At 41.5% G+C, this 25,007-nt stretch overlaps 1 protein-coding gene across 2 annotated transcripts in view; it reads left to right on the plus strand.

Moving 5' to 3' along the window:
• LOC139265556 (guanine nucleotide-binding protein subunit alpha-14) overlaps positions 1 to 25,007 on the plus strand; it is a 256,228-nt gene that overhangs the window by 219,849 nt on the left and 11,372 nt on the right. For both annotated transcript variants that reach the window (XM_070882642.1, XM_070882633.1), the window contains exons 3-6: positions 7,090 to 7,244; positions 17,641 to 17,769; positions 20,221 to 20,350; positions 21,679 to 21,832. In XM_070882642.1, coding sequence (XP_070738743.1) covers positions 7,090 to 7,244; positions 17,641 to 17,769; positions 20,221 to 20,350; positions 21,679 to 21,832 — 568 coding nt within the window. The remainder of the gene's footprint in view (positions 1 to 7,089; positions 7,245 to 17,640; positions 17,770 to 20,220; positions 20,351 to 21,678; positions 21,833 to 25,007) is intronic.

Consider the following 25,007-nt stretch of genomic DNA (forward strand, 5'->3'; position numbering starts at 1 on the left):
TGTGTTTAAGGAAGGTTATACTTACATTGGAAACTGTTCAGAGAAGGTTCACTAGGTTGATTCCGGAGATGAGGAGGTTGACTTATGAAGATAGGTTGAGCCTATACTCATTGGAGTTAAGAATGAGGGTGATTTTATTGAAACATATAAGATAATGAGGGGGCTCGACAAGGTGGATGCAGAGAGGATATTTCCACTTGTAGGGAAAACAAACTAGGGGACATAGTCTTAGAATAAAGGTCCGCCCATTTAAAACTGAGATGAGGAGGAATTTCTTCTCTGAGGGTTGTAAATCTATGGAATTCTCTGCCCCAGAGAGCTGTGGAGGCTGGGTCATTGAATATATTTGAGGGGGAGATGGACAGATTTTTGAGCGATATCGGAATAAAGGGTTATGGGGAGCAGTGGGCAGGGAAGGTGGAGCTGAGTCCATGATCAGATCAGCCATGATCTTATTAAATGGTGGAGCAGGCTCGAGGGGCCAGTTGGCCTACTCCTGCATCTATTTCTTATGACTTCATATAGTGTCTGACATTCATGTTGGAAGGATAGCAGGCATACATAAATGTGAAAGGTGCTCGTCGTGACGACGCTGGTAAGGTCATTTAACTTTTTGGGGCTTTGGGTGCCAGTTCTGGCAACGGTGTCTGCCGCAGACAGCTCTTATGCAATTTCATGCCATAACATCTTGAAAATTGTTGGCAGCGGTCTCCCTCCCCTAGCCAGATGGAGTGATGGTCCACCACCTCGCCACTGTGTGGACTAAGGCCGCAGCAGCCTCCGTGGAGAAATGCCTGGCACGCTGCCTGGCCTCCTGCTGCTCCATCTCTGCAGAAATGCCAGAAGTCGGGCGGGTCATCTGTGTATGCGCGCAGGAAGCAGCGGTGCCCGGAAATAACGTCTGGCCTGGGGAAACAAAGACTCGACTGCCCATGCGCAAAATGGCTGCCTCTTTTAACGCCTCGATTTTCGGCTCTGGCGTACAAAGTCTGTTGCGTAACACCTGATTTAACGCCCCCGATCGTGGATCCTTGTTTTTGGCCGAAATTTCCAGTCAAAGGTGCCAACTTTTTTCAGGTGGTATTGGGGCCGCCCCACTGTCATTAGCGCCCCGAAATCGGAAAAGCCGAAAATCCAGCCCATAGTTTCTTTACTGTCAACCAACTTTCTATCCATGATATATTTTCTCTTGCACCATAAACCTCAATTTTTCTAACAAACCTGTGAGACACTTTAACACATGCTTCTCAAAATCCATACACATCATATCTACTGCATTGCCCTTATTCGATCGCTGGCTTGAGAAAAGAAAAATAGTCAAACTTGATTAGTGTTTAGCGAATCTATACTGGCTGCCTTTGATCAACTCCTACATATCTAAATGCTCACTAATTTGATCTTGAATTGCGGATTTTATGAGTTTGCCCACAACTGACATTAAAAAAATGGATCTGTAGTTAGTACTTCATCCTTTTATCCCTTCTTGAACAGAAGTTTACATTGGCTATTCTCTAGTCCCTGTCACAATTTGTATATCATGACCTTGTGGGTACATTTCTACTCCAGAGACTTGAGCACAAAAATCTAGGCTGACACTCCAGTGCAGTACTGAGGGAGTGCTGCAGTGTCAGAGGTGCCGTCTTTCAAATGAGATGTTAAACCGAGGGCCCCATCTGCTCTCTTGGGTGGACATAAAAGACCCTATGGCACTTTTTTGAAGAAGAGTTGGGGAGTTTTCCCTGATGTCCTAGCCAATAGTTATCCCTCAGTCAACATCACTAAACAGATTATCTGGTCATTATCACATTGCTGTTTGTGGGAGCTTGCTGTACGCAAATTGGCTGCTGCGTTTCATAGATTACAACAGTGACTACACTGTAAAAAAAAAAACTTAATTGGCTGTAAAGCACTTTTCTAATTGCTACTACCTTCTATTGAATCATTTTACTTTAAACATGATTATAGAAGGCTTTACTATTTTATATCATCTGCTAGCCTTTTTTCATATTCCCTATCTACTTTCTCTTTTCCATCTCCCCACTCTATGGGCCCAAATTTGGCCCACCCGTTTTTTTCGGCGCACTCACGTGAGCTGCACCGACTTCCTAGGATAAAAACGGTGCCAAAAAGTTGTCCCCAGATTCTGGCCGAACTGTGGCCTCTCCCATGGCTTGGTGCAGCGTAGCAATTCAATTAGGGGGCAGAGCTAGGCCCTGCGCTTAAGAGTGCCGGCAGCCCAACGCATGCACACTGGAGGTGTCGCGCATATGCAGTAGCTCCTCTGCAGCGTGGGACCTGATGTCCTCTCCCTATCCCAGGCCGAGTGGCGTCACAACGCGTGCCGGGCTGCTGCACGTCATGGAGCGAGTCCCGCACCAATCCCAAGCCGAGTGGCCTCCCGCACCGGCCGGTCGGCCCGCTGACTTCCCGGGCCGAGGTAGGACTTAAATTGTATTTTTTATTTATTATTGATAGTTGTGCTTTGTTTAGTGAGGAGAGTTTTGATGCGGGGGGCAGGGAGAGAAGAGTTTTGATCTGGGGGGGGCGGGTGTGGAGAGAAGAGTTTTGATCTGGTGGGCGGGGGGGCGGGGGCGGTGATAACTGTGTAGCCAGTAATTTTAATGAGCTTCCTTAATCCTGTTTATGAAAATACTTTCCTACGAGCAGGAGGTTCTTCTATTTTTTATTTGGATATTTTGGAAAAAATTATGTAAATATGTTTTGTCCCTTTACTATTATTTTTGTAGTTTAAACATCCGTGAATGCTTCTGTTGTATAGTAAATTATCTTTGCGAAGTTTGTCATATGTCCTGTATAGCTGTTTGATCCTATTCACATTCTTTAGTCAAGTCATTAAGTACCAACCTGCGCTGATTTCTTAACTCTCCACAAGTGGCCACATACGCTGGCCTAAGTTAGTTTGGAGCAACTATTAGCGATCCAAACTGGCTTAAATGGCCAAAATGGGCGTAGATGCCTGGTAACGCCCCCTTTTGAAAAAACTAAACTAAGCTAAAAAAAAATCCGAACTAACTCGCTTATACTGGCGCAAATTGAATATGCAAAATGGGGATTTTTAAGATACTCCAGAAAAATCAAGTTGCTCAAAAAAAAACGGAGCAAGTCCTGGCCAATTTTGAGCCCATTGCAACTGAAATAAAAGTCAGTTCATGACAGATAAGCTATACAGTACGCTTAATTCACCAAGTTGAAACCTGTTGAAAACAATGCTACCTTCATAAATAACTGGGAACATTACCATAGAGACATAGAAAATAGGTGCAGGAGTCGGCCATTCGGCCCTTCGAGCCTGCACCACCATTCAATAAGATCATGGCTGATCATTCACCTCAGCACCCTTTTCCTGCTTCCTCTCCATACCCCTTGATGCTTTTAGCTGTAAGGGCCATATCTAGCTCCCTCTTGAATATATCCAATGAACTGGCATCAATAACTCTCTGCGGTAGGGAATTCCACAGGTTAACCACTCTCCGAGTGAAGAAGTTTCTCCTCATCTCAGTCCTAAATGGCTTACCCCTTATCCTTAGACTATGTTCCCTGGTTCTGGACTTCCCCAACATAGGGAACATTCTTCTTGCATCTAACCTGTCCAGTCCCGTCAGAATTTTACATGTTTCTATGAGATCCCCTCTCATTCTTCTAAACTCCAGTAAATACAGGCCCAGTCGATCCAGTCTCTCGTCATATGTCAGTCCTGCCATCCCGGGAATCAGTCTGGTGAATCTTCGCTGCACTCCCTCAATAGCAAGAACGGCCTTCCTTAGATTAGGAGACCAAAACTAAACACAATATTCCAGGTGAGGCCTCACCAAGGCCCTGTACAACTGCAGTAAGACCTCCCTGCTCCTATACTCAAATCCCCTAGCTATGAAGGCCAACATACCATTTGCCTTCTTCACCACCTGCTGTACCTGCATGCCAACTTTCAATGACTGATGTACCATGAGACCCAGGTCTCGTTGCACCTCCCCTTTTCCTAATCTGCCGCCATTCAGATAATCTTCCTTCGTATTTTTGCCCCCAAAGTGGATAACCTCACATTCATCCACATTATACTGCATCTGCCATGCATTTGCCCATTCACCTAACCTGTCCAAGTCACACTGCAGCCTCTTAGTGTCCTCCTCACAGCTCACACCGCCACCCAGTTTAGTGTCATCTGCAAACTTGGAGATATTACACTCAATTCCTTCATCTAAATCATGAATATATATTGTAAATAGATGGGATCCCAGCACTGAGCCCTGCGGCACCCCACTAGTCACTGCCTGCCATTCTGAAAAGGACCCGTTTATCCCGACTCTCTGCTTCCTGTCTGCCAACCAGTTCTCTATCCACGTCAGTACATTACCCCCAATACCATGTGCTTTAATTTTGCACACCAATCTCTTGTGTGGAACCTTGTCAAAAGCCTTTTGAAAATCCAAATACACCACATCCACTGGTTCTCCCTTGTCCACTCTGCTCGTTACGTCATCAAAAAATTCCAGAACATTTGTCAAGCATGATTTCCCTTTCATAAATCCATGCTGACTTGGATCAATCCTGTCACTGCTTTCCAAATGCGCTGTTATTTCATCTTTAATAATTAAAGACGAAACTAAGTGAAACTGGCGGTTCTTAAATTTTTTTCCAAATTTACTCCGAGGCTGCAGTTGGGCCTAGGGAGGGGAAATTTTTTAAAAAAAAATTTCACTTATTTAAAAAAAAGTTTTTTTAAAAATTCCCAAGACAGTTTTAAAGCTAATCGGCATTTTACAATAAAAAATAAATAAATAAAGAACCTTTAACTTACCTTTCTTTACAGAGTACTCACCTACCGCCCTGTTTAAGCTAGCTTTCGCAGGGCGGTTACCTCGGCGATCTGGACAGGCTTCCGTTGACGCCAAACGTGCGCCCTGACGATTTTCTTGGCGGTGCATGTCGGCGGTTTGCTTCCAGCGGGCATTTCGAGATTTGGGCGGTACCATTCAAAAAGTAAGGGGGAAACTTTCGCCGGGCGGTTTCTCTCCCAAAAACAGCTGTACCGCTGAGAAAACCGTCGAAAATGAAGGTGAAAGTCCAGCCCATGGGATTGATACTAAAGGCTACAATTCAGTCAAGCATTGCACTGTCTATAGTGATTCAGGCCAGATACAACTAGAAATTCAAGTGTTGGGGTTGGGTTCAGGGATGTCTATGTAGAAAAGATGCTATAAATCCTGTTAAATAAGGCAAGTATTGACTAAAATTCAATCTGAATTTGTCCTTGTTTTGATATAAAGTATACTGTAATATTTGCAATTGAATTTCTTAATCTGAGCTCATCATTTTTAAAAATGGTTGTCATTAAGTCCGTCACATACAGATTGAACATTACATGTAAGTTCTCATTCCACCCATCAGGCGCTTCTTGATGACTATTTGATCTGAGTGCACAGGAGCGATTGCCAGGGAGAAGTGCAGTTATAATTGCAGTTGACCATTACTAATCTATATAATTCAGTGATGGTTTCAGACCTTTTTAACCCTCAAGGTACTGAGTTCTGCTTATATTGTACAGTATAGCGGCATTCAAAATTGCTTTGTGTTTTTGCATATATTAATCTTAAAATGCTCTTTGAAAAGAATGGAAGTTTCGTACTAAAAAGGAGTTTAGACAGGTTGTTTGATGAGTATCCTGAGAAGGACTAAAGTGAAATCTTTTGGCTGAAAGTTTTCAGCTGTGCAATAATATACTTGGGGAGTTGTGCAGAATTATTTGTAGATATGCTGATAGTTTGTGCCTTTTTATTAACTGAATTGTCTCTGATTGAAATTTAGGATTTTACAGATATACTCCATAAATAGAACTCAGCAGATTTACACACAGTTCATTCTTCACTGATAACTTGAACCGCTGATGTCCAGATTGAAGATTTTTTCAGTTTTATTTTTTACACCAGCAAGCACTGCCGGTCAATTTTGACTGTGTATTTTAACTTTTATAACTATTGTATTGTTAATGACCCTACTTGCTGTTTACTGTTTGTGTCTACATTTTCTTAAGTACTTCATTTATTATTATTCAATATTACTATTCAAAGGAAAAATCATTTGATTGACATGAATGGATCTTCAACATTCAATATAGGTAGAATGAAAGATTGGGAACCGTGCTAGTGGTGAATTTGCTGCCGAGACTAGCGGTCTCAAAAATACACTGCATTAATAACTGTAAGCATGAGCTATTGGAAGATAACCCATCGTTGTTAAAACAGCTCTTAATTTTTGCCATACACAATGTGCCTTATACACACTATGGAGAACTGGAGAACATTATTGTGTCACAAAGTAACAGTATAGCAAAGTTTTTCAGAGTTGGAATGTTTAAAACTACTGGAATCCTTAATATGATGTGTATCAAGATGAATTAAAAATAAAATCCTCTTGGCCAGAACTTCATGCAACTAGAATTGATATATTGGCATGATAAAGTTGTCATCATGGGCAGTCCCTCGGAATCAAGGAAGACTTGCTTCCACTCCTGAATTGAGTTCTTTGGTGGCTGAACAGTCCAATAAGAGAGCCACAGACTTTCACAGGTGGGACACATAGTCATTGAGGGAAGGGGTGGGTGGGACTGGTTTGCCGCACGCTTTTTCCACTGCCTGCGCTTGATTTCTGCATGCTCTTATATAAGAACCTAAGAATTAGGAACAGGAGTAGGCCATCTAGCCCCTCGAGCATACTCTTGGCGTTGAGACTCGAGGTGCTCAGCAACCTCCTGGATGCGCTTTCTCCACTTAGGGTGGTCTTTGGCCAGGGACTCCCAGGTATCCGTGGGAATGTCGCACTTTATCAGAGATGTACTTATACGGTGTATTCCAGTAGTGGGAATGGTTGTTTAAAGGAAACAACTGCTCAACACTCGACAATTCCTACACTTCGACATGTTCCTTTAAAAGCAAAGATCAGACAAATAAAATTTATGCTCACCAGATAGGTTTACATTTCTTTTAGAAGTTTCCTCCTTTTCAATTTATGATTTAATGAATGTATAATGTATATATGACAAGACTCTTAAATATGCGAAATTATTTTTAATAGGAAAATGCAAATATAGTCAGAGAAGTGGAAGTGGATAAAGTAATCACGTTTGATAAAAAATATGTTGAAGCAATAAAAAAATTATGGAATGATCCTGGGATTCAGGAGTGCTATGACAGACGACGAGAGTATCAGTTGTCTGATTCTGCCAAATAGTAAGTATGACATTTTTGTTCTAAACTGTTGTCCTCAAGGTTGGTAGACTCTCCTGCCTTCCATTCCTTTGCTAACATCTAGCATGAGTTAAGACAGGAGCAAAAATCTGAAGAGGATTTTTTTATATATGGGCTTTTGGAGCTTGTGTGTGTGTGTGTGTGTGTGTGTGTGTGTGTGATATTGAGAAGCATATATTCTCCTTTCTTTTTCCTGTATTTCTGAACTCCACAGACTATCTCACTGAGCATCATATCCCAACTCTATTCAAGTAATTAAAATTTACCGTGAGCTGAAAGATTAAACTTGCACGTTGTCAAGAATGCTTTTAAATAAAGGATCATGAAGTTTTTGTTTCCATTTAAACATTTTATTCACCCAGGGTTTTCTTAAACAAAATATAGCAAGTTCTGTTATTAGTTGAGGATCATCTGTACAATAATAACCTAGGTAACACGAGTTTGCCTGGATTCACAAGGGGAAGATCCTGCCTAATCTGCCTCCTAGACTTTTTTGAAGCAGTGACAATCCACTTGGACTGAAATGGTGTCGCTCAACTTCCAAATGACTTTTAACAAAGTCTCCACATGCAAGGCTACTAATTAAACTCAAAGGATTCAGGATAAACAATAAGAATGGATAACAAACTGGTTTTAAGGTAGGAAATAATGATTATTATTTTGAGGAATAAAGTTGAGGGAAGTCCATAGTGGGGTGTCTCAGGACTCAGCGCTGGGAAAACTACTGGGACATAATTTGCGACCCCTACGGGTACGTATGAAATGCGCACAAGCCCATAGGGGCCGCACAAGTTCGGGATTCAGGCATGCGCTGCGATTTGTCATGAATTCTCTTGACGGATTCTCCCCAACCCCAGGGAAAGGGCCTTCACGAGCGGAGAGTTGGGCTATTTTCCCAGTGAATGCCTGTGAAATTTTAACACCTGGTAACAGCAGGCATGAGGCATGCTTTTACCAGCGTAAGAGTTTTAAAAAACATAATTTTTGTTAAAATTCATTTAAACATGAAAACACATGTACAATAAGGTAAGGTTATGTTTGGCCCCTTTAAAATATTTAAATTTATTTTTCAAAGTTAAATTTTTTTAAATGTTTAAGTATATTGTATTTTAATTAATTTTAAATATGTAATGTTTTTTATTTATTTATTTATGTTAAATGTATTTTTTGTGATCCCAATTCATGCTATGGGGATTCTGTGCGGAATCCCCATAAGCATGAATGGGGATTCCCTTCTTTGAACTGCATGCGCCCCTGGGATACCTGAGCCTCTACGCATGTCCATGCATAGGGGCCCAGGAGTGCATGTCTCCGTGGATCCCAAGGCAGAAGGTAAGTTCGTAGATCTTGTATGCTGGTCAGAGACATCGAACCGCGGGAAGTCTCCGACCGCAAATTCAGCCTCATTGGTTCTAATTTACACACATGATCTGGATTCAAACTCGATACAAAGTGGTCAAAATTGCAGGAGGGGCATTTAGGAACAAAATCAGGAAACACTTTTTCACACAAAGGATAGTAGAAATTGGGAACTCTCTTCCCCAAAAGGCTGTGGATGGTATGACAATTGGAACTTTTGAAACTGAGATTGATCGATATTTGTAAGGTAATGGTATCATGGAATATGAAGTTGAGGTTCAGATCAGCCACGATCTAATTGAATGGCAGTACAGGTTCAAGAGGCTGATTGACCTACCCCTGTTTGCTCAAAGTACAGAATGAATTGGACAAGGTATATGACTGCAGAACAATGGCAGACAAAATTTAACCAGACAAATGTAAAATGTTCCGCAAAGGGATAATTGGAGGAGGGGAGAAGAGGTGAGGAGAGTAGGCAGAAGAGGAGGGAAAGATACAGGGACTGAGTGGATAGTTCAAAGGTGTCATTTTAATATTTCCCTCTTCCCCTCCTTTCTACACATTCCCTTTCCTTCACACTTCCTTTTCTCTCCTCCTCTGCTTTCACTCCTCCTTTCCTTCCCCCTCTGCTCCTTTCCTCCCATCACAGTCTGGGATGTGGGGGGGAGCAGTATGATTTGGAAATATCATCAGTGCTGAGCTGTCTCATTGGAGATGTCAATTGGGAAATATTGCTCAAAAAAGAGAGAAGGGAAAGGAGTGGATGATGTAATTGGGCGAAAGGGGTTGAAATAGCAAGTGTTTAAATTGAGAGATCTCTAGGATTTTTAATTCAGTTAATGCTTAACATATCCAAGCAATCATTTACAGCACAGCAATAAAACCAAGCCACATGAATGTTGGAGTAGTAGAATACAGATCAGAGGAGGTTGTGATTAAGTTGTACAAGGCTCTGGTCAAACCACATCTTGAGTATGTTGTCTAGTTCTGGCTGTTTGAGCCACATGGGAGACATTCAAACATTGGAGGCAGGCGAAAGCTACAAAGCTTATTCCTAGTGTTAGAGGTCTGAGTTATGAGGAAAAACTGGAAGAACCTTTGCCCTTCAGCTTGGAAAGGGAGGCATCTAAGAGGTTTTTCAGAGGTATACAATGGACTTCAATTTGACATTAAATTGGGAGAGTAGGACAAACTGGTAAAAGGCAAATGCAGGACTGATAGCAGAAAATCCTTGTTCACACAGCGAATGATCAGCATATAGAATGGACTCCCAGATAAAGTAATGGAGGAGGAAACATTTAAGAAACAATTAGATGCTACTTTGGGGGGACTGCTGGTTGCTTCTGGCTGGGTGAATTAAGATGGGCCGAATGGCATTCCTCATCTGTAATTATCTTATGATATTCAGCAAGAGATTATTTAATCAAGACCGTTGAAAATACTGTAAAACATAAAGCTACCTTTTATAGGAACAACAGATGCAAATTGCATGAATTTTTGGAGTTGTGCATAAATCCAGTATAATATACTATGGATGGCAGGTCAGAATTTTATTTTGAGCAAATAGAAATCATACAATTCTGTCTATTGTGCTTAGCCTTAACAGTGGAACTATACAAACTTATTTGGGCTAAATTTGTTTAGATTTAGCATATATTTAAAGTTAAGCTGCCCTACTTGATTACAAGAGATTTTTTTATATACACGGATAAGTTCTTTGGGGGAAAAACAATTCCAGGTTGGAATGTGAGACGGTTGATAAACAATGGCAGACATTTAAGGAGATATTTTGTAACTCTCAACAAAAATATATTCCAGTGAGAAGGAAAGACTTTAAGAGAAGGGAGAGCCATCTGTGGCTAACTTAGAAAGTAAAGGATGGTATCAAATTGAAAACAATGGCGTACAAAGTTGCCAAGATTAGTGGGAGGCCAGAGGATTGGGCCATTTTTTTTACAACAGCAAAGGACGACTAAAAAAACAATGAAGAGAGAGAAGATAGATTATGAAAGTAAACTAGCAAGAAAAATAAAAACATTAAGAGCTTCTACAGGTATATAAAAAGAAAGAGAGTAACTAAAGTAAATGTTGGTCCTTCAAAGAATGAGACTGGGGATTTAATAATGGGAAACATGGAAATGGTAGAGACTTTGAACAAATATTTTGTATCGGTCTTCACGGTAGAAGACACTAAAAACATATCAATAATGGATAATCAGGGGGCTATAAGGGAGGACTGAACTTAAAACAATCACTATCACTAAAGAAAAAGAACTCGCTAAAATAATGGGACTAAAGGTGGACAAGTCCCCTGGAGCTGATGGCCTGCATCCTAGGGTCTTAAAAAAAGTGACTGCAGAGATAGTGGATGCATTGGTTATAATCTACCAAAATTCCCTGGATTCTGGAGAGGTTCCAGCAGATTGGAAAACCACAAATGTAACACCCCTATTTAAAAAAAGGGAGACAGCAAGTAGGAAACTATAGACCAGTTAGCCTAACATCTGTCGTTAGGAAAATGCTGAAGACCATTATTAAGGAAGCAGTAGCAGGACATTTGGAAAAGCATAATGTAGTCAAGCAGAGTCAGCATGGTTTGGTGAAAGGGAAATCATGTCTGACAAATTTGCTGGAGTTTTTTGAGGATGTAATGAGCAGGGTGGATAAGGGGGAACCAGTGGATGTGGTGTATTTGGATTTCCAGAAGGCATTCAATAAGGTGCCACATCAAAGGTTACTGCACAAGACAAGTGCTCACGGGTTTGGGGTAATATATTAGCTTGGATAACGAACAGAAATCAGAGAGTCGGGATAAATGGGTCATTTTCAGGTTGGCAAACGGTCACGAGTGGAGTGCCACAGGGATTGGTGCTGGGGCCTCAACTATTTACAATCTATATTAATGACTTGGATGAAGGGACCGAGTGTAATGTAGCCAAGTTTGCTGATGACACAAAGATGGGTGGGAAAGCAAGTTGTGAGGAGGACACAAAGAATCTGCAAAGGGATATAGACAGGCTAAGTGAGTGGGCACACATTTGGCAGATGGAATATAATGTGGGAAAGTGTGAGGTTATCCACTTTGGCAGGAAAAATAAAAAAGTAAATTATTATTTAAATGGAGAGAGATTACAAAATGCTGCAGTACAGGGGGATCTAGGGGTCCTTGTGCATGAAACACAAAAAGTTAGCATGCAGGTACAAGAAGTAATCAGGAAATTGGCTAAAGTAAATGTTGGTCCCTTAGAGGATGAGAACGGGGAATTAGTAATGTGGAACATGGAGATGGCAGAAACTCTGAACAAATATTTTGTATCAGTCTTTATGGTAGGGGACACAAACAATATCCCAACAGTGGATAGTCGAGGGGGTGGGGAGGTGGGGAGGGGGAGAGGAACTTAATACAATCACAATCACCAAGAAGATGGTACTCAGTAAGATAATGGGACTAAAGGCGGATAAATCCCCTGGAACTGATGGCTTGCATCCTAGAGTCTTAAGGGAAGTAACGGCAGGGATAATGAATGCATTGGTTGTAATTTACCAAAATTCCCTGGATTCTGGGGAGGTCCCAGCAGATTGAAAAACTGCAAATGTAACACCCTGATTTAAAAAAAGAGGCAGACAAAAAGCAGGAAACTATAGACCTGTTAGCCTGACATCTGTGGTTGGGAAAATGTTGGAGTTCATTATTAAAGAAACAGTAGCAGGACATTTGGAAAAGCATAATTCGGTCAGGCAGAGTCAGCATGGATTTATGAAGGGAAAGTCACGTTTGACAAATTTGCTGGAATTCTTTGAGGATGTAACAAACAGGGTGGATAAAGGGGAACCAGTGGATGTGGTGTATTTGGACTTCCAGAAGACATTTGACAAGGTGCCACATAAAAGGTTACTGCACAATATAAAAGTTCATGGGGTTGGGGATAATATATTAGCATGGAAAGAGGATTGGCTAACTAACAGAAAACAGTCGGGATAAATGGTTCATTCTCAGGTTGGCAATCAGTAACTAATGGGGTGCCGCATGGATCATTGCTGGGACCCCAACTATTTACAATCTATATTAATGACTTGGAAGAAAGGACCGCGTGTAATGTAGCCAAGTTTGTTGCTGATACAAAGATGGGAGGAAAAGCAATGTGTGAGCAGGACACAAAAAATCTGCAAAAGGACATAGACAGGCTAAGTGAGAGGGCACATATTTGGCAGATGGAGTATAATGTTGGAAAGTGTGAGGTCATGCAATTTGGCAGAAAAAAATCAAAAAGCAAGTTATTATTTAAATGGAGAAAAATTGCATGGGGACCTGGGGGTACTTGTGCATGAAACACAAAAGGTTAGTATGCAGGGACAACAAGTGATCAGGAAGGCCAATGGAATCTTGACCTTTATTGCAAAGGGGATCGAGTATAAAAGCAGGGAAGTCTTGCTACAGTTATACAGGGTATTGATGAGGCCACACCTGAAATACTGCGTACAGTTTTGGCCTCCTTATTTAAGGAGGGATATACTTGCATTGGAGGCAGTTCAAAGAAGGTTCACTAGGTTGATTCCTGAGATGAAGGGGTTGTCTTATGAAGAAAGGTTGAGCCTATACTCATTGGAGTTTAGAAGAATGAGAGGTGATCTTATTGAAACATATAACATACTGAAGGGGCTCGAGAGGGTAGACGCAGAGAGGATGTTTCCACTTGTGGGGCAATCTAGAACTAGGGGGCATAGTTTAAGAAAAAGGGGTCATCCATTTAGAACTGAGGTGAGGAGAAATTTCTTCTCTGAATGTTGTAAATCTGTGGAATTCTCTGCCCCAGAGAGCTGTGAAGACTGGGTCATTGAACATATTTAAAATGGAGATAGACAGATTTTTGAATGATGAGGGAGTGAAGGGTTATGGGGAGTGGGCAGGGAAGTGGAGCTGAGCCCAAGATCAGGTCAGCCATGATCTTATTAAATGGCGGAGCAGGCTCTAGGGGCCAAATGGCCTACTCCTTCTATTTCTCATGTTCTTATGCTATAGAAAATGAACAGGACCCATAAACTCAGTGCAGTACAAAAATAACTCAAGTTATTCATAATCACTCCAAAGGTCAGTAGCACATATACAAGTCTGTGTTAGGACATGACTGCAATATGATGATGGGACTGTGTCACTCCATAACCAATACATTGCACCATACAAAAAATGCTTTTACAAGGAAGGTGCATGTGCATTGCCAATTTAGGAAAACCTTATTGTTTGAAACTGTTAGAGGAATTAAATACCTATATAAATTCTTCATAGAATTTCAATTTCTGTACTTGAACGATAATAATGAAAGGCTTTTCCTAACTGTGTCTGTACAATAATGCTATTTTCCAGGCTTAACAATTCTCTTGTGTTAAGTGGTAATCTCACAGCTCTGCTATACTGGTAAATGCCTCTGCTCCAGTGGAAATAATCCCAGTATCTAATAACTATAATTTCCCATCTCTGGCATCATCCTGGAGAATCTACACTGTATATGCTCTCTCTGGCTTTAATGTCTTTTCTGAAATGGCTGTCTATGACCATCAGATCGATAAAGGGGAATGATGGCAGGGATGATAAACTAGTTATGAGGACAGACTTGAGATACTTAGGTTATTTCCACAAGTGCACAGCAGGTTGAAATGAGATTTGAGGTTTTTGAACAACAACTTGCATTTATATAGCATCTTTAACATAGTAAAACATCCCAAGACTCTTCAAAGGAGCAATTATCAAAAACATTTGACGCCGAGCCAGATAGGGAGATATTAGAACAGATGACTAAAAGCTTGGTCAAAGAGGGAGATTTTAAGGAGCATCTTAAAGGAGAAGAGCATGATAGAGAGGTTTAGGAAACTAATTCCAGAGCTTGTGATCTAGACAGCTGAAGATATGGCGCCAATGGTGGAGTGATTAAAATTGGGGATGAGCAAGAGGCCAGAATTGGAGGAGCGTCGAGATCTCAGAGGGTTGTAGCCAACGTTCTCCCAAGGTGCATGGCTGCGGACCAAACTGGTGTATTTTTTGACCAAACTGGTGGTCCCCAAAAGGCCGTTCACCAACTGTTACCACTGATAAAGATACCACACGTGCGCAGCTGTGCAACAAATTTAAAGGGACCACATGCAAAAAAAAATTAGAGGAAACATTGATTGTAGGGCTGGAAATAGTTGCAAAGATAGGGATGAAGCTATGGAGGGATTTAAAAACAAGGATATGAGAATTTTAAACTAGAGGCTTTGCATATTCGGGAGCTAGTGGAAGTCAGTGAGCACAGAAGAACTGAGTGAACTGGACAGTGCAAGTTAGGATACATGCAGCAGAGTTTATGAAGGGTGGAAGATGGTAGGTCGGCCAGGAGAGTATTAGAATAGTCAAGTCTAGAGGTAACAAAGGCATGGATGAGGGTTTCAACAGCAGATGAGCTGAGGAAGGGGCAGAGTTGGTCGATGTTATTGAGGTTGAATTAGGGGCCCTTGGTGTGATGTATGGTTGGAAACTCAACTTTGGGTCAAATACAACATGAAAGTTGTATTCAGACTCAGACAGTGGCCAGGGAGAGGGATGGAGTCATTGGCTAGGCAACTGAGTTTGTGGTGGGGATCAAAGACAGTGGCTTTGGTGTTTCCAATATTTAGTTGGAGGAAATTTCTGCTCCTCTGGTGTTGGACAAGTAGTGTGACAAATCAGAGAAAGTGGAGGGGACGAATGAGGAGATGGCGAGGTAGAGCTGGGTGTCATCAGCGTCCCTGTGGAATGTGATATGTTTTTGGATTAATTCGAGGAGGGGCAGCATGTGGATGAGAAATAGGATGGTGCCAAGGATGGATCCTTTGGGGACTCCAGAGGTAACGATGCAGGAGTGGGAAGAGAATCCATTGCAGGTGATTCTCATGCAGCAAAATAATTAATGTCATGAAGGCTTTTAATAGTGTGACTAGGGAAATATTATTTCCTCTGCTTTTAAGGGAAACCAGCCCGGTGAGACATATGGATAAATGGGTCATTTTCAGGTTGGGAGGCTACAATTAGTGGGGTGTCACAAGAATCGGTGCTTGGGCCCAGCTACTTACAATCTATATTAATGACTTCGATGAAGAGACTGAGTGCAATGTATTCAAATTTACTGACAATACAAAGCTAGGTGGGAAAGTAAGATGTGAGGGGGACACAAAGAGCCTGCAAAGGGATATAGATAGGTTAAGTGAGTAAGGTGGCAGATGGAGTATAATGTGAGGTTATTCACTTTGGTAGGAAGAATAGAAAAACATTTTTTAAATGCTGAGAAACTATTAAATATTGGTGTTCACAGAGATTTAGATATCCTCTTACAGGAATCACAGAAAGTTAGCATGCAGATACAGCAAGCAATTAGGAAGGTAAATGGCATGTTGGCCTTTATTGCAAGGGGGTTGAAACCTAAGAGTAACGAAGTCTTGCTGCAATTGTACAGGGCTTTTAGATAATACCTGGTGCACAGTTTTGGTCTCCTTATCTGAGAAAGGAAGGAAGGTTCATTAGATTGATTCCTGGGATGAGGGTCGTCCTATGAGAACGATTGAGGAGACTGGCCCTATACTCTCTGCAGTTTAGAAGAATGAGAGGTGATCGCTTTGAAACATATAAGCTTCTGAGGGGGATTTACAAGATAGATGCTGAGAGGTTGTTTCCCCTGGGTGGAGAATATAGAACTAGGGGGCATAGTCTCGGGATAAAGGATCGGCCATTTAAATGAGGAGGAATTTCTTCTCTGTGGATTGTGAATCTTTGCAATTCTCTACCCCAAAGGGCTGTGGATGCTCAGTCATTGAGTATATTCAAGGCTGAGATAGATAGATTTTTGGACTCTAGGGGAATCGAGGGGTATGGGGATTGGGCGGGAAAATGGCGTTAAGGGTGAAGATCAGCTATGATATTGAACGGCAGAGCAGGCTCAAGGGGCCATATGTATGGCCTACTGCTGCTCCTATTTCTTAAGTTATTTTTGTTTTATGCAAAGACTTTACAGAACATGGAAAGCTTTGCTGTACTCCTGTGTTTGAGGCAGAGACCATTGCATCTTTTGAGGGAAAGGGGGCAAAATTTTTGAAGAAGAGGCGATGCAAGTCTGATACAGGTCTTTGAGGAAAGAGCAAGGTAGTGGTAATAGCATTGGATTGCTCTAGCAAAGAGCCAGCACAGACACACTGGGCCAAATAGCCTCTTTCTATGCTGTAAAGTTCTGTGGCCCCGAACTTGGGCGGAACTTAGCTTCCACCAAGTGCTGCCCAAAGGACCACAGATCCTGACAGCACTTTGGGCAGAACTTTCATGAAAAGGTGCTGGAAAGACCACCCGGGGGCAAAACAAGCTCTTGCGCCATGAATCTGGGCGGCAGCGGGCGGGAGATCCCAATCTCGGCGGCAAATGCAATCCTCGGCAAATTACCACCGAGGATTGAGTCTGGCCCAGGAAGGGTGGAACAGATTATTAAAAAAATTAAAATTTCCAAAAAATAAGAAAAAAAACCCACTGAAAAACCTTCAGGGCACCCCATCCACCTGAATCGCTGGGGGAAAAAATGAGAGAAGTTTACTAACCTTTTTTTGCAGGTCTTCATACTCACCGTTGAGGTTAGACCTGCCTCCACACGGCGGTCTTTTCCCCTGCTGCAGCGGACTGCCGCCCGGAACCAAACTGACATCTCGGTAGGCGGGAGGACACTTACACGCGTTGCACGCCAGCGGGTGGTCCCCAACGGTCTTCCCTCCTCGCCGGTGGGAGGCCTCCACCAAACGCGCTCGGAGGGGAGACCGCCCAGAAAACTCGGCGGCAGCGGGAGGTGAGTCCACCAAGTTCGGCCCCTATGATTCTATGAGGACTCTGTCAAACTTCAGGAACCAGCCTGAGCCAGAAAGCATCATATATACAGTATTTGTCTTTGATAACTTGCTTGCATCACTTTTAAATCATCGAATAATATTGGAGATTTTTGTAATTTGCAGTGATTATTCTGTTTTCATTTTGCAGCTACCTTAGTGATGTAGACCGTATTAGTTCGCTAACATATATACCAACCCAACAAGATATACTGCGGGTCAGAGTACCAACAACTGGAATCATTGAATATCCTTTTGATTTGGAAAACATAATCTTCAGGTATTGAAAGTGGATAATTACTCATGGTCAGTACATTTTTCACTGTGAAAAAATATAATGCCACTTCAGGCCAAACCAAAACACAATGCCATGGATAGGGGAATTATATAGGGTTACAATACATACGATATATGACACACAAACAGGACACTTGGCCCAACCAGTCCATGCTGGCATTTATGCTCCACTCAAGCCTATACTATTCGCTTCAACCATTCCCTGTGGTACCCAATACTGACCACACTAGATCAGCTCCCTGGGCAGGCCACATAGTTCACATGCCAGACACGAGACTCCCAAAGCAAGTGCTCTACTCGGAGCTCCTTCACGGCAAACGAGGCAAAGGTGGGCAGCGGAAGCGCTACACGGACACCCTGGAAGCCTCCCTGATAAAGTACGACATCCCCACTGACACATAGGAGTCCCTGGCCCAAGACCGCCCTAAGTGGAGGGAGTGCATCCGGGAGGGCGCTGAGCACCTCGAGTCTCAACGCCGAGAGCATGCAGAAATCAAGCGCAGGCAGCAGAAAGAGCGTGCGGCAAACCAGTCCCACCCACCTCAACGACTATCTGTCCCACCTGTGACAGAGTCTGTGGCTCTCTTATTGGACTGTTCAGCCACCAAAGAACTCACTTTATGAGTGGAAGCAAGTCTTCCTCGATTACAAGGGACTGCCTATGATGATGATGATAGCAAGTTCCACATTCTCACCACTCTTTGGGTAAAAAAAAAAGGTTTCTTCTGAATTCCCCATTGGATTTCTTGGTGACTATCTTATATTAATGGCCTCTCGTTGTGCTCATCCCCACAAGTGGAAACGTTCTTTCTGTATCCACTCTATCAAAGCCTTTCATAATTTTAAAGACCTCTATTAGGTCACCACTCAGTCTTGTTTTCTCAAAAGAGAGACCCGGCCTGTTCGTCCTTTCCTGATATGTATACCCTCGCACTTCTGGTATCATCCTTGTAAATCTTCTCTGCACCCTCTCCAGTGCCTCTATATCCTTTTTATAAAATGGCAACCAGATCGGTATAAGTGTGGACTAACCAAGGTTCGATACAGGTTTGGCATAACTTCCCTACTATTCTGTAGTATATTCTGTGCAAAAACTGAGACTAATTTGCATCACTTATTCAGGAAATGTAGATAGTTCGGGAGAAGTATAACATAAATTTGACTACTGTATTTACCTGAGGTTCAGATGGATACTGAATACTTTGTCACTAAGCACTCTGATGATAGCTGAAATACAGCTGCTGACAAGCCACTTTGAGCATCCTGGTTCTGATGTTTTGCCCGAAAGTGAGTACTTGAATTGATAATTTCCTCCCTGAGCATTGAACCACAAGTACTTGCAATGACAGTCCTATTTCTACATGAAAGTATGCATCCTTGTGTATCAATGCTGGTTAGCCAGTGTTCCTGCAGCAACATTTATAATCTGAAACTACTTGGACAAAAAAATGCAGGAATCTCTCCGGGCCTTTGGTAATTTGTGTGTAAGTAAGGGCAATCCTCTTCAAGTATTGTGATTTTAAAAAATTGTTTATTTTTATTTAAAGCCAAAAACCTCATGGATGGGAGTCCTATCTGATTGTTCTAATTAATTTGTTTATGTGAACTGATGAAAACTTCTCTGAAAATCAAGGGAATAAACTCGCTTAAATATTTCCCTCACCAATGCAAGTAGGTCAATGAAGTCCCATCTATCAAAAAGAAATGAAAGATCCTGCCTCCTATTATTGGAGATACCAGTATAGCAAACTTCTTTTTAGGCTGTTGTGGGTTTTCCTGCCTGAGCTTTTTAAACTTAGTCCCTTGTTAAGTCCTGGTTCCATTTTGTGGGTGATGCTTACTTGGATAAGGTTGAACCAATAATTCATACTGGTTTTTCAACTCTCTTGCTTCATGAAAAACTATTTGTATTCTCAATTTAAAATACTCTATAGTAGGCTGTAGATTGTGCCCCACCATAAGGCTATATGGATACTTGCAATTTGCTTTTTGTTCTTAACATATGCGAGTGAGTTGTGTCTGCAACATCTGTGAATACATCTGATTTCTGCACATCCAGTAATCTGGCAAGCTGTGCATGTTGAAAAAAACATGTAGAAATGGGGAGATAATTAAAAAAAATTGCTAGTAACGTTTATCTTGCACATAACACTGGATGCAAAGTTTAGTTTTAAAAACTGATTTGTAATTTGTGCCATTCAGGATGGTTCAATTGATCCTTTTAACACATTATGAATAATATTTTTCATGATTGATACTATGTTTAAAATGAGAATAAATAACGTAGAAATCTGATTTTCTGGTCACACTGTATTATCAAAAATCAAGTTCAGTAAGATTCTATTTATGTTTTGCATAATTCAATAAGAATTATGACAATTTTAATGTTGTTTGGAAACTGCATTTTCAAATGTTTTTTTGCTTTACTTTGTAGGATGGTAGATGTTGGAGGTCAGAGGTCTGAACGAAGGAAGTGGATTCACTGTTTTGAGAATGTCACCTCAATCATTTTCTTAGTTGCACTAAGTGAATATGATCAGGTGTTGGCTGAGTGTGATAATGAGGTAATTGTTTATCAGCAGTGTTATGATAAGATTGCCTGAAGGCCCAGATTTTCCTGGAGACTTGCGCCATTGCCTCCGCCGTAGGGACCCTTGAAAGGTGCAAAGATTAGAGCAAATTATGAAGTGAGTAATTTGCACCATTAATTATGCCACTCCATATTTTTCTGGAACCTTTGCACCATTGTCCATGCCAAAAACAGTTAGAAGACATTTTTCATAGCTTCGACAACAATGGTGATTGCCATTTTCCATGCCGCTGCCATTTAGACTTAAAAAGAATATGGACTTTTACTTTTAAATGACGCTGAAAGTAATTTTGAGCGCTGAAAGAAAATTAATTATTTAGCATTACAAATAATAATGATCTGAGTTATAAAGACATAGCAAAGAAAGGTGTTTCAGCAAATGACCTGAAGCTCAAGCAACAATTTTATGTTCTTCCAGATAAAAATAAACATCCATTAAAAACACTAGAGAATCCAATTTCACCAACTGGTGTATGTTTATCAGCTCTTTTAGAGTTCACACTAAACTAGCTTCAAAGAACATTGTTTAATGGCCATTCTATATAAACTTGCTATTTATTTTGCAATTGAGATTTCAATAGACCTTACAACTCAAATGAAATGACTCAATGAAATAATAGCAAATGGATGGAATGGAGCACCAGCAAACCTAGACAGTCTGACTTTTATAATTTTTGTACAAGTGTAAATAATGAAGCAGCTTAATGAAAATTGGAATCCAAAGTAGCTTTTATTTCCCCCCCCCACCCCCCCCAAAAAAAAGCTGGAGATCAATTTGTTCAACTTCTAATGTAAAAGCTGTAGATTTTGGTTCTGCATCAGTATAATTCTGGATATATGATTAAAAAAAAATTCAAATCCATTTGGAGGAAAATCAAGATGGCTGTCATCGGTTCTCTTCCTTAAAACAAAATCCATTTACTGGGCATTGGCTTCATCACCATCCTCACTGTAGCATATTCAAATCAGTTTTCAGTAAACTTCAAAATCAATTCACCACTGGAGGATTGGAGTGCATCACCAAAATCGGCGAGGTGGGAAAATAAGAGTGCCTCAATTTATAAAAACCTTTCAGAAATAATACTGTTTAGTACAGGCTGATCTAGTGAATGTTGAGGGTTTTTTTTGTAATCAAGCAAACTGGGCAGAGTTCAGGAATTATACAGAATCAACTTTCCAAGATATCTTTGGAATGCTCTGAAATAATGATACATTGGGGAAGGTTTCCATTGTTGGCTATTTGCTATTGTGTCCTAACATTTGTACCTGTTTAATATAGAAGTGCTTTATACTTTCTTTTAGAATCGAATGGAGGAGAGCAAGGCACTATTTAAGACGATTATCACCTATCCTTGGTTTCACAGCTCCTCAGTCATTCTCTTCTTGAACAAGGTGGATCTCCTGGAAGAGAAGATCATGTATTCTCATCTAGTTGATTATTTCCCAGAATATAACGGTGAGTATTTTATGGATTTAATTTGATCCATTTAGAATAGTACTTAAACACTGGCTGAACGAGTCTTTTATTGGTTTAAAAATGAAATAATTTAAAACTGAAGTTGTCTGTTGTATGAAAACAATTGTGTGTCGAGATTAAAATAAATGCATATATTTATTTTCACAATATTCTTAAATACATCAGCTGCTTTTCTCCTTTTTTCTATCTGTTCATGATCACAAACATAACAATCAATCGTACATTAACTTGACTTACTATTTGTATACAAATGTTTGCTTGAAATTATTGCCTGCACTCCTGTTCAATGCGCTTCAATTATTTTCTTTATTATATTTCTCTACTCTATTCCCACTAAACTGTTGACCACCCAACTTCCTTTTCTAGCTCCCATGTTAGCTGATCTTGTTCACGGTTCTCTCTCCTCAGACACTGTCCCGTCTCCTTCAAATCTGTCATCCTCACCCCCTCAAAAAAAAAAACATTGCCCCATCTGTCCTAGCGAACTACTGCCCCAGCTTCAACCTACCTTTCCTCTCCAAAGTCCTTGAATGTTTTGTCGCCTCCCAAATTCGTGTCCATCTTTCCCCGAACTCCATGTTTGAATCCCTCCAATCAGGTTTCTTCCCCTGCCACAATATTGAAATGGGTCTTATCAAAGTCACAATAACATTCTATGTGACTGTGATAAAGGTAAACTATCCATCCTCGTCCATCTCGACCTGTCCGCAGCCTTTGAGATGGTTGACCACTCTATCCTCCTCCAGTGCCTCTCCACAGTCGTCCCTGGGTGGGACGGCACTCGCCTGGTTCCATTCTTATCTATCTAATCGTAGCCAGAGAATCACCTGCAAAGGCTTCTCTTCCCGCTCCTGCATCGTTACCTCCTTGGGTCCCCCAAGGATCTATCATAAGAACATAAGAAATAGGAGCAGGAGTATAGGCCATTTGGCCCCTCGAGCCTGCTCCGCCATTCAATAAGATCATGGCTGATCTGATCTCGGCCTCAACTCCACTTCTCCACTCGTTCCCCATAACCCTTGATTCCCTTATCGTTCAAAAATCTGTCTATCTCCACCTTAAATATATTCAAAGACCCAGCCTCCACAGCTCTCTGGAACAGAGATTTCCAAACATTCATGACCCTCTGAGAAAAAATGTCTCCTCATCTCCATTTTAAAAGGGCGACCCCTTATTCTGAAACTATGCCTCCAAGTTCTAGATTATCCCATGAGGGGAAACATCCTCTCTGCATCTACCCTGTCAAGCACCCACAGAATCTTATACGTTTCAATAAGATCACCTCTCATTCTTCTAAACTCTAATGAGTATAGGCCCAACTTGTTCAACCTTTCTAAAGGAAGGTAAACTTGCGCAAAACATAAAAACGGATAGTAAAAGCTTTTACAGATATATAAAACGGAAAAGAGTGACTAAAGTAAATGTTGGTCCCTTAGAAGATGAAAAGGGGGATTTAATAATGGGAAATGTGGAAATGGCTGAGACCTTAAACAATTATTTTGCTTCTGTCTTCACAGTGGAAGACACAAAAACCATGCCAAAAATTGCTGGTCATAGGAATGTGGGAAGGGAGGACCTTGAGATGATCACTATCACTAGGGAGGTAGTGCTGGACAGACTAATGGGACTGAAGGTAGACAAGTCCCCTGGTCCTGATGAAATGCATCCTAGGGTATTAAAAGAGATGGCGGAAGTTATAGCAGATGCATTCGTTATAATCTACCAAAATTCTCTGGACTCTGGGGAGGTACCAGCGGATTGGAGAGCAGCTAATGTAACGCCTCTGTTTAAAAAAAGGGGGCAGGCAAAAGGCAGGTAACTATAGGCCAGTTAGTTTAACATCTGTAGTGGGGAAAATGCTTGAAACTATCATTAAGGAAGAACTAGCGGGACATCTGGATAGGAATAGTGCAATCAAGCAGACGCAGCATGGATTCATGAAAGGGAAATCATGTTTAACTAACTTACTGGAATTCTTTGAGGATATAACGAGCATGGTGGATAGAGGTGTACCGATGGATGTGGTGTAATTAGATTTCCAAAAGGCATTCGATAAGGTGCCACACAAAAGGTTACTGCAGAAGATAAAGGTACGCGGAGTCAGAGGAAATGTATTAGCATGGATAGAGAATTGGCTGGCGAACAGAAAGCAGAGAGTCGGGATAAATGGGTCCTTTTCCGGTTGGAAATCAGTGGTTAGTGGTGTGCCACAAGGATCAGTGCTGGGACCACAACTGTTTACAATATACATAGATGACCTGGAGGAGGGGACAGAGTGTCGTGCAACAAAATTTGCAGATGACACTAAGATTAGTGGGAAAGCGGGTTGTGTAGAGGAGTCAGAGAGGCTGCAAGGAGATTTGGATAGGTTAAGCGAATGGGCTAAGGTTTGGCAGATGGAATACAATGTCTGAAAGTGTGAGGTCATCCACCTTGGGGAAAAAAAACAGTAAAAGGGAATATTATTTGAATGGGGAGAAATTACAACACGCTGCGGTGCAGAGGGACCTGGAGGTCCTTGTGCATGAATCCCAAAAGATTAGTTTGCAGGTGCAGCAGGTAATCAGGAAGGCAAATGGAATGTTGGCCTTCATTGCGAAAGGGATGGAGTACAAAAGCAGGGAGGTCCTGCTGCAACTGTATAGGGTATTGGTAAGGCCGCACCTGGAGTACTGCGTGCAGTTTTGGTCACCTTACTTAAGGAAGGATATACTAGCTTTGGAAGGGGTACAGAGACGATTCACTAGGCTGATTTGAGAAATGAGGGGGTTACCTTATGATGATAGATTGAGTAGACTGGGTCTTTACTCGTTGGAGTTCAGAAGGATGAGGGGTGATCTTATAGAAACATTTAAAATCATGAAAGGGATAGACAAGATAGAGGCAGAGAGGTTGTTTCCATTGGTGGGGGAGACTAGAACTAGGGGGCACAGCCTCAAAATACGGAGGAGCCAATTTAAAACCGAGTTGAGAAAGAATTTCTTCTCCCAGAAGGTTGTGAATCTGTGGAATTCTCTGCCCAAGGAAGCAGTTGAGGCTAGCTCATTGAATGTTTTCAAGTCAAAGATAGATAGATTTTTAAGCAATAAGGTAATTAAGGGTTACAGGGAGAGGGCGGGTAAGTGGAGCTGAGTCCACGACCAGATCAGCCATG

The sequence above is a fragment of the Pristiophorus japonicus genome, chromosome 1 (genome assembly GCF_044704955.1).
Source record: "Pristiophorus japonicus isolate sPriJap1 chromosome 1, sPriJap1.hap1, whole genome shotgun sequence".
In the NCBI taxonomy this organism is placed as follows: Eukaryota; Metazoa; Chordata; class Chondrichthyes; family Pristiophoridae; genus Pristiophorus; species Pristiophorus japonicus.